The 13,446-nt window shown below is 40.4% G+C and overlaps 1 protein-coding gene across 1 annotated transcript in view; it reads left to right on the top strand.

The window, feature by feature from the left end:
• Positions 1–13,446, top strand: part of DSCAM (DS cell adhesion molecule) — a 664,041-nt gene that overhangs the window by 393,799 nt on the left and 256,796 nt on the right. Inside the window, exons 5-6 of the mRNA XM_064477198.1 lie at positions 3,145–3,291; positions 10,213–10,491. Of these exons, the coding sequence (XP_064333268.1) occupies positions 3,145–3,291; positions 10,213–10,491 (426 nt within the window). The remainder of the gene's footprint in view (positions 1–3,144; positions 3,292–10,212; positions 10,492–13,446) is intronic.

The following is a 13,446-nucleotide window of genomic DNA, read 5'->3' as shown; positions in this document are numbered from 1 at the left end:
AAAAGAATAGAGTGTGGCCGGGGCAGGACGGAGGGAGAGAGCAGATGAAGGACTCTCAGAGAGAGAGATGGCCAAACCTGAACCACCGTGTCCACCATGAATAATTCGGTCTAGCGGGACTCCGTCAAGACACTGAAGGGTCTGCGTGGGTGTTGAGTGGAGAATGGGCTGAAAAGGAGCAGGAGTGGAGACTGTTTGTTAGAAGGCGGGGATCCTCAGACCTCGGTGGTGCCGCCAAGACCGAAGTGGACCATTCAGGCTGTATTGTAGAGATAGGAACAGAAGGACATTCTGGGGACATCATATGAGGGTAGGAACGACTCATTTGGAAAACTTCAGAATATGTGTCTTGGGTTCAGATGTTGACTAATATGCCAAGGAATGTTCTTACTCACACAGCTTCATGATGATGATGGAGGATGTCCCTGAGTCTTCATCTGCTCCCTCTCTCTGTCTGTCTATGCTTTATCTCTCCACCTAGTTTCAACCCAGCTTCTTTCTACTGCAGAAGGGATTTCTGATGACATTGTCTACATGACCCTGTTCCCCCCACAGCCCCTCCCTGGGGTGTATGCAGCTACTCTTGGGGCCTTGTTTACATCTTTCCACACCGGGTAGTTCTCTGTTGCATGACACTGGCGTGGAGAGGGGTGCAGGGGCAAGTTGGGGAGTGGTTCGCAGGGTCCCTGTCACCACAGAGTCAAGATGTTCTCCTGGCTTTGCTGTGCTCATTGTCCTGAGAATTCCACGTATCTTGGGAGTTCAGGCTGAACCCAGAGACCCTAGGTCTTTGTTGTCCTCTCCTAATCAAAGGCTTCTATTCTTTGTCCTTATTTTAGATTTTAAAATGCTGATCAGTTTGAGGATGGGTTTCAGGGAGAAATGAAGAGCTGGACAGAGATCATTGAAATTAGTACAGAAATTCAGTCAACTCCTTCTGCCTTCCTGTGAATATTTCAGAAGATGTTTAAGACAAACAAGGTTTACATTTCTCTGAAACAACGTCTTTCTTAATCGATTTATTTTATTTTAGGGTTTTTTTTTTTTTGGAGTAATTAGATTTATTTATTTATTTAGTGGAGGTACTAGGGATTGAACCCAGGACCCCATGCATTCTAACCACATGCTCTACCACTGAGCTATATACCCTCTCCTCCTGAAACAGCAGGTCTTAAGAGAGTCTTATTTAGCATGCTAAGTGGGTAAAAAGAAGTCAGATATTACAGGAGCAATGTGAGTGATTAAATTAAATGTGCCCCAAGACTGGAGCCCTGGCAGGGATGAGCAGTCCTGAGTGTAGGCTGCGGCTGCAACCCTGTGCTGTGCATCTCTGGACACTTGTGAAAAATGGGGCACGGATGCTGTCACTCACATTCCACCACTGCTGATGGCCTGCCAATTCTCATGAAGATGCTCCATGTTAGAGAGGTGACAGGTGTTAATACAGTATGTTTTCTGTCCTTCTTTTCTGTCTATCACTCTGCACTTTAAAGGAACTGGCTATTACAGCATTATGTAAGTATGCAAAATATATGAAAGGAGAAAACTGTTTCAATTACAATATATACTGGTAAGAAATGCTTGGCATATGATGACATATGACAAGTGGTAAAGGTATTTTTAGTTTCTTTTGGAGGAAAAGATAAAGCAAAAATATCTAGAAAAAGCATTCACTTTTGCAGCTATTCTAATATTTAGCATATTTGTAGCCTATTTTAAAATAAGTAACTAAGTATAATTATTTAAAAAGTAAATTTATTACTTAAAGATATTTTATATACTTTAGTAATTAACTGGTGTTCTTTTGAAAAGCTTATGCTAGATCAGTATTTGTTTTATGATTTTTCAGTTATTCATGTCTATTGAATTGTTTTTGTATTATGTAAGAATAATAAGCCATTTTTATCTTATCTGAGCATCTGATCTATGAATGGAATATAGTTCTTACAAGAAATAACAGGGCTGTAAGAACTGTGTTCACAACCTAAATATCTGAGACCTAAAATTAATGAAGTCAAGACTCCTGGCAAATTCTGATGAAAATAAACCAAAGGATGTTTCAAATGAACCTAAGGAAAACAAACAATAAAAGGAGGTGAATTTTTGGCAATTTAGTCTTTTCCCAAAGAGACAAAAATCACGTTATCTTTCCAGTAGAATTGCATCAGATGCAGGAATATTCCATAGGAAATTCCATAGGAAATAGGAAAAGTCTAACAGTGGCAGAAAGTATTTTGAGTTACCTACGATGTAGGTGCTACAACTCACCTGGGCTGCTTTTATTTGATTTATCATCAAATTATAATTGAACAGTGAAAAATTACCTTTAGATATTTACATTTTCAAAGGAAAAATCCTCTTTATTCTTCTTCAAGTAACACTGGTATTTGATCTCTTAATGTTGGCCATTTCTGTACAACTAGAGATGTCCAGGCAAAAATCACAGGTCATAGTGAGCACATTGTGTCCTGCGCTGATATGAAGGAGAAACGGCTGAGTATGACTTTTTCTCCCCAAGGTGAAAATGTTGTCATCATTAATTGAGTAGTAATTAGGAAATATCAGGATTCTCTAAAACATTGAATATAGGCGGAATTGATCTTTATCTTAGAATATGGAGGTAGGTGTTGGTTATTACTGAGAAGATAAGACCATCTTTCCTGGAAGTTCGTGGAGTATTTTATTGCTTTATAATCTAACATTTTTGTGTTTTTATTGAAATACTTCAAATTGAGGCAAAAGTTTATACTTACCTGAGGTAGGAACTTACAACTGGAAGTTAATATTCCTTTAATTTGTCACATTCTAAGAGAAAAGCGATGATCAAAGAAAATCTGCTAAATCAGCTACATACCAATTATACGTCAGCTTTGTTGGTGTTAAATAAATCCATGACCTGAAAAATTAATTCATGAGATTGGGTTTTACAAGGATATGATTTATTGTGTAGCACACTTACTAAAACTCCTAATTTAGGATAGTTGAAAAATTAATATAGCTTGAATCCTTACTGAACACGTACACCTATTATTTGCCTTAGCGTGAGTTTCCTTCACATAAAGAAACACTCTGCAGTGACTTTGTTTATATCACTGGGTTGCTTTTGTTCTATTTTAATTGGGTAACTATTTCCTTCTGTTTCAGGATCTAGATTTCTCATCACATCCACGGGAGCCTTGTATATTAAAGATGTACAGAATGAAGATGGATTGTATAACTACCGCTGTATCACGCGGCACAGATACACCGGGGAGACGAGGCAGAGTAACAGCGCTAGACTTTTTGTATCAGGTAAAAACTCATCAAGAGTGTGCTTCCTATTTCTGTTTTCCTTTGTTAGTTCCCCAGGGAGGACGTAATCAAAATTATAGAATTCATGACTAAAATGAAGCCTTTTTTTTTCCCAAAACATTTCAGCAACGTGAGATTTTTTAAAGTACTAAATACTGATATAATACAATATAATACAATGCAAAAATAGATATTCCAAATGAAGTAATTTTACATTTTGTAGAATTCTGAGTTCCTTTGACCCAATATGATTTCTATTTTATTGACAATGCTTCCTTGTATAATTTGTATCTTCTGTCACTGGCAACAGCAGCCAGCTTCATGATGCTTCAGACCACCCACAGCTCTGAGGGGGCAGAACAGAGGCACACAGAACACACCACCTGCTCTTCTATACTGTGTCTAACAGCAGCAGGGAGATTGTCCACATTTAAAGTTAAGGGAATGTTCACACCCTCTCACCCCCTTCCAGGATTATTCTCAAGTGAAGGAAACCCCAGAGCAGTTTATTCCACTCTGATAAATACATCAGTTTTGTGCCCTTGTTAATGAGACTTCGACGTTGAGAAAATACTGACCTTGCACACAGTCTCTGCAGTCTACTTGCTTTTGGCCCATCTGTGAACAAATCAGCAATCCATTCACACAGTGATGCATTAGCACTTCATGCAGCAGTTGAAAAGCATGACATGACCATCTCAGTACTAGAAATCAAGTGCAAAATATATGACCTTTGCCCTAAATTGATCCATGTGATGAATATCTATTTCAATTATAGTGATGTTTTGTGAGGAAGAAGTGATGGGAAGTTGTTAAACGTTGGGGCAGTTAAAACATTGCCCTCGGAACAGCCACTTACTGCTCTTCATAGCGCTCTGCCTGGGTTCCTCCTCCCTATTTAAGTCTTTAAAACAGGCAACACCCACCTGTCTTTTAAGGTGTGGCACAACGTAAGTCAGAAGTAAGTGATTTACCCTCTGAGCCTGAAAGCGCTTTTTCTTTACCTGTTCTTTTTCAAGTCAAGTGTTACTTTATCCCTTGTGTTACAGTTACGTCTTGTTGGCTCTGTTAAGGGCAAGAGTACTCAGCAGTGAAAATATGCTCAGTTAAGAAAAAACTGTAGAGAAGATGAATTAGAAAGTGGATGGCATCTGCCATCTACTCTGTAGCAGCTTTAATGACAGCACAATGGTCTACTTGTTCAGAATAACCAAGGAAAGGTCTTGCTTGCATTGAAGGGGAGCTTCATGACAATATTGAGACAAGAAAGGAGAAGGCTTCAGGGGGTGTGATGGAGCTGGATATAAGATTAATTTGGACTTCACAAAAAAAGCAAATAATCATTTCTCCATCCCAAAAAAAAAGTGAGCCAAGTGATGATAATCCGGGAGCTCATCCTTCTCTAAAGAGAAACCTGAAAAGAAAGAGAAAACCTTTAAAAAAAAAAGTGAGAAACCCAGAAAGATAACCTTGTGTATCTCTACTCTAAATTAGTACTGGTTTAACTCTCAGAGTTGGAAAGGAGTATTTGCTTTTCTTAAACCTAGGGTTATTATTTATTTATTTACTTAAAAAATTTTAAGAATGATGTTCTCACTGATGTTTCAAAAACACAGGCAGCAGGACTCATGACCACTGGGTCACCATGGAAGTGGTGGGAGTCCAATAGCCTCGTGAGCATTTGTGAGGAGAAGTGAGGGGCATCAGAGCATAACCTAATGAGGGAGTATCACACACTTAGACACAGCAGAAGAGGAGAGACAGAGTAAGACCGAACATCTGGGGTTGAAGGTGCACTTGATAGTTGTGAGGAGAAGGAAGCGGTCAATCACACGTAATCAAAAGGCTCCAAAAGAGATTCCATTGCATGTGACACATAACTCTGATGGCTTCTGTCACAGAAGTCTTAATGAAGTAATTGAGGGAGGAGATAGTTCGTGCTGGAGGAATGAGACCGTAGAGCTGGAGGGCTAAGTAGGACTCTTACAGGGCTCACCCACTGAGACCTGCGAGAGGCCGTAATTTGAAAGGAACCTGGATGAGACCCACTTGCTGATCTTGGAGACCCTCCTGCAGAGGCAGCAGGCACATGGGACTCCCCCTGGGGTACAGATGCTGGTGGCAGCAGACCTCATTCTACCACACGGACACTAGTGCTGGCAAATGCCATTTTAGAGTTCTCCCTTTTGCGTCTTACTGCTGGAAGCTTACCCCGCCCCCAAGGCTAGCAGCCAGCTGCATGGAGACCCAAACCCACCCACCAGGGGGGCAGCAGGCTCTGTACGAGGTAGGGCTTGCCAGCCAGCCAGGTTGCGATCTGACCCTGCCTCCCAGTGCGCCCACAGCAGTCAGCCCCAGCACAGCAGAGGGCCCACGCAGCCCACACAGGGGAGGCCTCTTAGAGTATACAGCTCTGGTGACCAGAGGAGCATGCTGCTGGGACCCACAGGACGTCTCCTACATAAGGCCACTTTCCCAAGATCAGGAAATGTAACTGACCTACCTAACACATAGGAACAGAAACAGAGAATTAGGCAAAATGAAGCACCTGATGAATATATTGCAAACAAAAGTACAAGATAAAGTCCCAGAAAAAGAACTAAGTGAAGTGGGGGTAACAATCTACTAATAAGGAGCTAAAGATAATGATCATAAAGATGCTCAGCAAACTCAAGAGCAGAATGGATGAGCCCCTAGGGAAGTCTAACAAAGAGCTAGAAAATGTGAAGAAGAGCCGAACAGGGCTAAAGAACACAGCACCCGAAATGACAACACACTGAAGGAATCAGCAGTAGATTAGATGATACAGGGGAACAGATCAGCGAACTGGGAGACAGTGGAAATCACTGAAGCTAAGCTGAAAAAAGAAAAAAGAATTTAAAAATGAAGAGAGCTTAAGAGACCTCTGGGACAGCATCAAGCATACTAACTTTGTCATGATAGGGCTTCCAGGAGAAGAGAGAAAGAGGAAGACCATTTATTTGAAGGAATAATAGCTGAAAACGTCCCAATCTAGAGAAAGTAAACACATATCCAGGTCCAGGAAGCACAGAGAGTCCCAAACAAGATGAATCACAGAGCCACACCAAGACAGACTGCAATTAAAAGGGCAAAAATTAAAGATAAAGCAAGAATCTTCAACATAGCTAGGGAAAGGGAACAGTTAAGTACAAAGAAACTCCCATAAGAATGTCAGCTGACTTTACAGCAGAAACTTTGCAGGCCAGAAAGGAGTGGAATGATACATTTAAAGTGATGAAAGGAAAGAAACCAAGAATACTCTACGAAGGTGAGATAGAGAGGTTTACAGACAAGCAAAAGCTAAAAGATTTAAGGCACCACTAAACATATTTTACAAGGAATGAAAAAGGGATTTCTCTAAGCAAAAGAGAATAGACCACACCTGCAAATATGAAAATTATGAAAGGAGAAAACTCGTTTGTAAAGGCAAACGTACGGTAAAGGCAGTAGATCAACTACTTATCAAGCCAGTAAACAGGTTAAAAGATGAAAGCAACAAGGTCACTTATACCCACAATACGTGGCTGGGGATACAGAAAACAGAAAGATGTAAAAGATAAAGTCAAATATGTTAAACAGGAGGAGGTAAAACTGCAAGGTTGTTAGAATGTGTTCCAGCTTAAGAGATCGTCAACTTAAAATAATCATATGCATACACACACACACACACACACACACACACACACACACACCATGATAACCACAAACTGAAATCTGTAATAGGTAAACAGATAAAGAGAAAGCAAACCAAACATAACACTAAAGATAGTCATCAAATCACAAGGGAAGCAAGCATGAAAAGAAGAAAGGAACAAAAAAGAACAAAACAACCAGAAAACAGTGAACAAAATGGCAATAAATATATACCTATCAATAATTTCTTTAAATGTAAATTGACCACCTCTAATCAAAAGACATTGAGTGGCCCAGTGGATAAGAAAAGACTCAGGTATATGCTGCCTGCAAGACTCACTTCAGACCTACAGGCACACACAGACAAAGGGAGGATATAAGCAAAACTGATAAACCTTTAGCCAGACTTATCAAAAAAAAAAAAGGGAGAGGGCCCAAATCAATAAAATCAGAAATGAAAAAGAAGTTACATGATAAGGGATTAATATCCAAAATATACAAAAGCTAATACAACTCAACATCAAGAAAACAACTCAATTAAAAATAGGTGGAGGAACTGAATAGACAGTTTTCCAAAGAAGGTAATACAGATGGCCAACAGGCACATAAAAAGATGCTCAGCAGACTCGTCATCAGGAAAATGCAAATGAAAACCACAAAGAGATATCACTACACACCTACCTGTCAGAGTGGCTATTATCAAAAAGACAAATGTTGGCAAGAATGTGGAAAATAGGAACCATCATGCACTGAACAGCCACCGTAGAAAAGAGTATGGAGATTTTTCAAAGAATTTAAAATAGAACTGCCGTATGATCCAGCATCTCCATGTCTGAGTATTTATCAGAAGAAAACAGAAACATTAATTTGAAAAGATATATGCGCCCCTATATTCATTGCAACATTATTTCCACTAGCCAAGATATGAAAGCAACCTAAGTGTCCATCAATAGATGAATGGATAAAGAAGATGTGATATAAATATACAATGAAATATTATTCAGCCATAAAAAGTGAAATCTTGCCATTTGTGACAACATGGATGGACATAGAGGGCATTATGCTAAATGAAAAAGTCAGACAAAGACAAATATTGTATGATTTCACTTATATGTGAAATCTAAAACAAGTGAATAACAAAACAACCAGATTCATCAGTACAGAAAATAAATGGGTGGCTGTCAGAGGGGAGGGAGGTCAGGGGATGAAAAGAAAAAAAAAAGGTAACTATGTGAGATAGTGGATGCTAATTAACTTGACTGTGGTGATCATTTCAAAATTTATATTTATATGAAGCCATCACATTGTACACCTTAAGTGCATATAATTTTTGCCAGTTATACCTCAATAAAGCTGAAAAACATTTAAAAAGGAGGCATAACTAAATGTTAACTGTAGAACAATTCTGATTTAATTAGATGAGTTGTAAAAATAAAAATATGACTTTTTATAAGGAAAAAAATGAGTATGGAGTAGATAATAGATGATACCAAAAGGTTATTACTATTCTTGTGTGATACTGACATTGTGGTTATGTAAGAAAAATCTAATTTCCATCAGAGAAACATACTAATGATTCATGAGAAAATAACGTAGATTCTATGACTTGACAAGCGTGTTAGCACCAAAAGCACAGACTGCAGAGACGCAGGCGACAGTTAAACATGCTGTGATTCCTGCTGCATCTGGCCGATAAATATATGGGATGCATTATATTATTTCCTCTACTTCTGTGTGAGTTTGCAAATTTTTATGATAAAAGCTAATTTTTGAAAGTGTAGCTTAAAAGTTTGAAGACAAAACATGGAAATTAAATCCAGTGTTGTGTGGTTGTACTAATTCTATGTCTGACCACATATCCCCATGAGAGCATGTCTCAAGCATTGCTTACATTGTCTATTTAAAAAATAAACAAGATTATACTGTATAGCACAGGGAAATAGATGCAAGATCTTGTGGTAGCTCACAGCGAAAAAACATGTGACGATGAATACATGTATGTTCATGTATAACTGAAAAATTGTGCTCTACACTGGAATTTGACACAACATTGTAAAATGACTATAATTCAATAAAAAAAAAACAGAAAACAAAAAAAGAACCAAAGGCTATTGGCATGAAGAGACAATTATAAACAAGAAATAAAAATGTACAATAAATGTGATCATCAAATAAAAGCAAATTAAACAAAAAATAAAAATCCTTATATAAATAAATAAATAAAATGTAAAAGAAATGCCCCATTCTTTTCTTGTAAAATAGTTTTATTGAGATGCAGTTTACCAAACATACACTTCACTCATTTTACACAAACTATTCAATGATTTTAGTAAATGTATAGAGTTTGCAACTATCGCTGTAATCCAATTTTAGAACATTTTTATCAGCCAGAAAGATTGCTGCTGCCCATTCGCAACAGTCAGTTCAATCCCAGCTCTAGGCAACTATTAACCTACCATCTGTCTCTATAGATTTGCATTTTCTTCATGTTTCATATAAATCAAATCCTACAATACGGGGCTCTGCATCTAGCTTCTTTCACCAAACATCATCTTTTGAGGTCCATCCATGTTGTACTATGTGTCAGTGGTTCACTCTTTTGCATGCTGAGTAGTATGTGTGTGTATTCACATTTTGCTTATCCATTCACTAAATAGTGGCCTTTTGGACTATTTCCACTTTTTGGCTGTTATGAATAATCCCACTATGAACATTTGTGAACAAGTCTTTGAGTGGACATAGGTTTTCATTTAGGTCTAGGGTAGGTACCTACGAGTGGAGCTTTGGGCCCTTAAGGTAAACTGAAGCTTAACATTTTAAGAAACTGCCAAATTCTTGTCCAAAGTGGCTGCACCATTTTATATTCCCATCAGCAGTGTGTGAAGGTTCCAGTTTCTTCTCCGCATCCTCACGAGCCCTTGTTATTGTTTGTGTTTTTTATAGGTGTGAGGTAGCTGTCATAGTGTTTTTCATTGCATTACCCTAGTGGCTAATGATACTGAGCATCTTTCCATGTGCTTATTCGTCGTTTGTATACCTCCTTTGGTGATACATCTGCTTCAACTTTCTGCAAATTCTGAGGGGAAGAAATTTACATGAATAGGTCTTTTTTTTTTCTGTTCATAGGTATCTAAAACCTGAAAGATCTGCATCAGTAGTTGGTCTGATACATGGAATTTGAATTATATAGACAGCCCTATGATTCTGCATGACTACTTTAACTCATGCATCATATCTAAGAATTTTTTTTTTTTTTCCCTTCTGCAGACCCAGCGAACTCAGCCCCATCCATACTGGATGGGTTTGACCATCGCAAAGCCATGGCAGGGCAGCGTGTGGAGTTGCCCTGCAAAGCGCTTGGGCACCCTGAGCCAGATTACCGCTGGCTGAAGGACAACATGCCCCTGGAACTTTCTGGAAGGTTCCAGAAGACCGTGACGGGGCTGCTTATTGAGCACACTCGTCCCTCAGACTCGGGCAGCTATGTGTGTGAAGTGTCCAACAGATACGGAACTGCTAAGGTGATAGGCCACCTGTACGTGAAACGTAAGTTGGGTGGTAACTTGCAGCGGTGATGCTGGTTGCCCCTGGTGGAGCTCTTGCTTCAGAACGACCTCTGGGCTTTCTCTGCAGCCCCCACGAACCCTCACAACAGTCCTGTTGAGGCTCATCTCAGCCCCATTTTGCAGATGAAGAAATTGAGGCTCAAATTGCTCAAGGTTACACGGCTGGAGACTCGGAGCTTAGGGTGACTTCAGGTCTGTCTAATCCCAAACATCCAAGATTTCCATTAAGACGCAGGATACATTTCGAAGACGACAGTACCGAGCTGTTGAATTCAGGACAGTCAGCCTGTCTAAAAATTGATGTAGGAAGAGGGGCAGGACTGTGCTGTCCACATAAGCGATGGCAGTCAGGTCCAAGGAGTTGTCCTTGCCTGTTTCCAGACGCTACTTTAAATTCCTAAGTGGGGCCATTATTAGCTATAGATAGGGCTGTATATAGGGCTATAATTACCCAAATATTGGACTTGGACTCAATATTATTGATCATTTAGCCAAGTATGCTGGATATGTGTCATCTCCAGTTGACTTGGAGTGACTGACTTGAGGAGGGTGTTGAGAAGACTGCCGAAGGTGGACTGGAAGGAAGGACTCTGGCTAAACAGGCTTAATTTTACTTACTTAGAAACCAAATCAAAGTGATCACATGGCCAGAAATGAGTCGCAGAACTTAGGTCAAAATACATGCCTCTTAGTTGCCAGTATGATGTCATATATATTTATGTGCATATGTGTAAAAATCTGATGAACTAACCTAAGCAAACTGAATACCAGAGTCTAGCATTGAAAAGGGAGGCATTTCCTTACCCTGGCTTTTTTCCAGCCTTCTGCCTCTTGTGGAACTGACTCGTCAGTGTCACCGGGGGTATAGACTGCTTAAGCACAGCACCAGCCAAGTGAATACATTCAGAGCAAGTATCCCAGTGCCTGCCTGGGACGTGCTGCCCACGCTCAGTCCTGCAAGTGTCGTTCAGACAAGCTCAGGCTGGGTGGGATGAGAAGGAGCCAGAGGATAACATCTGCACGGTTGTATTTCTGTGGTTTGCAGGCGAAGCAGCGCAGCACTGGGCGGCTAGGAAGAAGTGTTCCAACAGGCAGGATCAGAACCACCTTTCATGGCTCCCCGGTTTCTGTTGAATGAAGTTGATAACTTAGGATAGTATGGAAAGCATCTCATGTAAACCTGTAGGGTCATATTTCCCAGAGTTTTACTTCAAAAAAAACCCATTCCCGCAAAATCTAACTTCTTCCTTTTCCCCATATAAACCCATTCCTTCTCTAATCGCAGGCCATGCTGCTCTCTCCATATGGAAGATGGTTTTCAAGTACTTGAATGTCTAAAATGTCCCATCTAAGTTAAATGCAACGCCTCCTTCCCCAAACGTTCCCCACTGTCCTCCTATTTACTGCTCAACCCTCAGAGCATCCTGTGGCTTTCTCTCTGAAAGCATTTATCACTGTCTACATTTTAAGAGTTATCAGTGGAAAGGTTTTCTTTCTGGCGGTGCTTGTTTTCATCTTTGTACTCTTCTGCCACATCCAGCGAAGTTCTAGATGATTCTCTCATGTCCCCCCTCCCCCTTCTGATTGCTCCTTTGTTTGGTCTCTTCTCTAGGAGGAAAGCATGCTCTTGGGTTCCAAATTCAGAACCGCCTTCTCTTCTATCTCTTCTCTTTTCTTCTGGTGCTCTTTTATTTTAGGGCTTCGAATTCCTCCCCTCTGAAAACAGCCTTGAATTTGCGGGCTTAGCCTGAGCTTCCGTGTTGAGTGTCAAATGACTATGTCTCCCAATTTTATATCTGATGTTTAGCTGGCACTTCTGAAGAACAATGTCCCAAACTGTTCTCCACCATCAGTCTCCACCTTGCAAATGGCTCTTGGTGTTCTAGACCTCTCCCACCCTCGAATCCTCCAGATGCAGGCTTTAAGTCCTGGATCCCCTTTCAGACTTTCCTTTCTGCAACCACATCCTGCCACGACCTAGAGGCTGTGCCTCACAGCGCTCCTCAGCTGTGCTCTCCACCTCTGCCCGGTCCGAGGTCAGGTTTTAACTGCGCCACAACTGGACGTCGGCACTGCCCCTTTGCTGACCAGTTTCCCCACTCTCACCTGTCCAACGCAATATGATCAGTCGATTCTCCTAAAAGTGTGTTTGCCTATGGTGCTAACTTGCTAAAAATTCTGGAGAGCTTTCTTTAGTTCCCTCTGATTTGATTCCAAAATCTCAAAGCCCTTTGCAGGATTGTCCCAGACTGCCTTTGTCATTTTTCTCCCGCTGGTCTCCTTCAGAGACCCTGTGTTGCATCCAGACTGATGCAGAGCTCTTCCTAAGACATGGCTCTGCTTCGTGCTCTAATTCATGCGGTCCCTGCTCTGCACGCCGTGCGCTCTGCACTCCCACTGGCCTCGGCTCTGTCCGTCCTTGATGTCTGAGGACTTTCTTTTGATCCTCTTGCACAGATTGTACACCTCTCATGGACCCTTTTGGTTACTATCCTTCGCTTTCATATTTGTCTTACCCACTTACAAGACTGAGCTCCTTAAAGACTTCACAGTGTGGTGACATGAGAAGTCAGTAACCATTGGGGTAAACAGCTGGTTTTTGCCATCTACATGTTGAATGGATTTGGTTAAATTAATTAATCTCTCTGAATAACCATTTCTTCATCTGTAAAATGGAGATAATACAAAACTCACAGGACTGTGGGAAGACTGACTTAAATAATGTACAGGGGATACTTGGTAACTTTATGACACATGCTAGCTGCATACAAGAGTTATTCATCTTTGTCTCACCTGTGAGTTTAACCCCGTCCTTGGCATACAGTAGATGTTCAATAAATGCTTACTGCATTGAATTGGGTTTGTTGAATGAAAACATAAGAAGTCAAGGATGAGAGTTAACAACACTGTCCAAAGCAGTTAGCTTCATTTTAAA

Source organism: Camelus dromedarius, chromosome 2 (assembly GCF_036321535.1).
Source record: "Camelus dromedarius isolate mCamDro1 chromosome 2, mCamDro1.pat, whole genome shotgun sequence".
In the NCBI taxonomy this organism is placed as follows: domain Eukaryota; kingdom Metazoa; phylum Chordata; class Mammalia; order Artiodactyla; family Camelidae; genus Camelus; species Camelus dromedarius.
The sequence above is the reverse complement of the archived record's forward strand: the minus strand, read 5'-3'. Positions and strand labels throughout refer to the sequence as shown.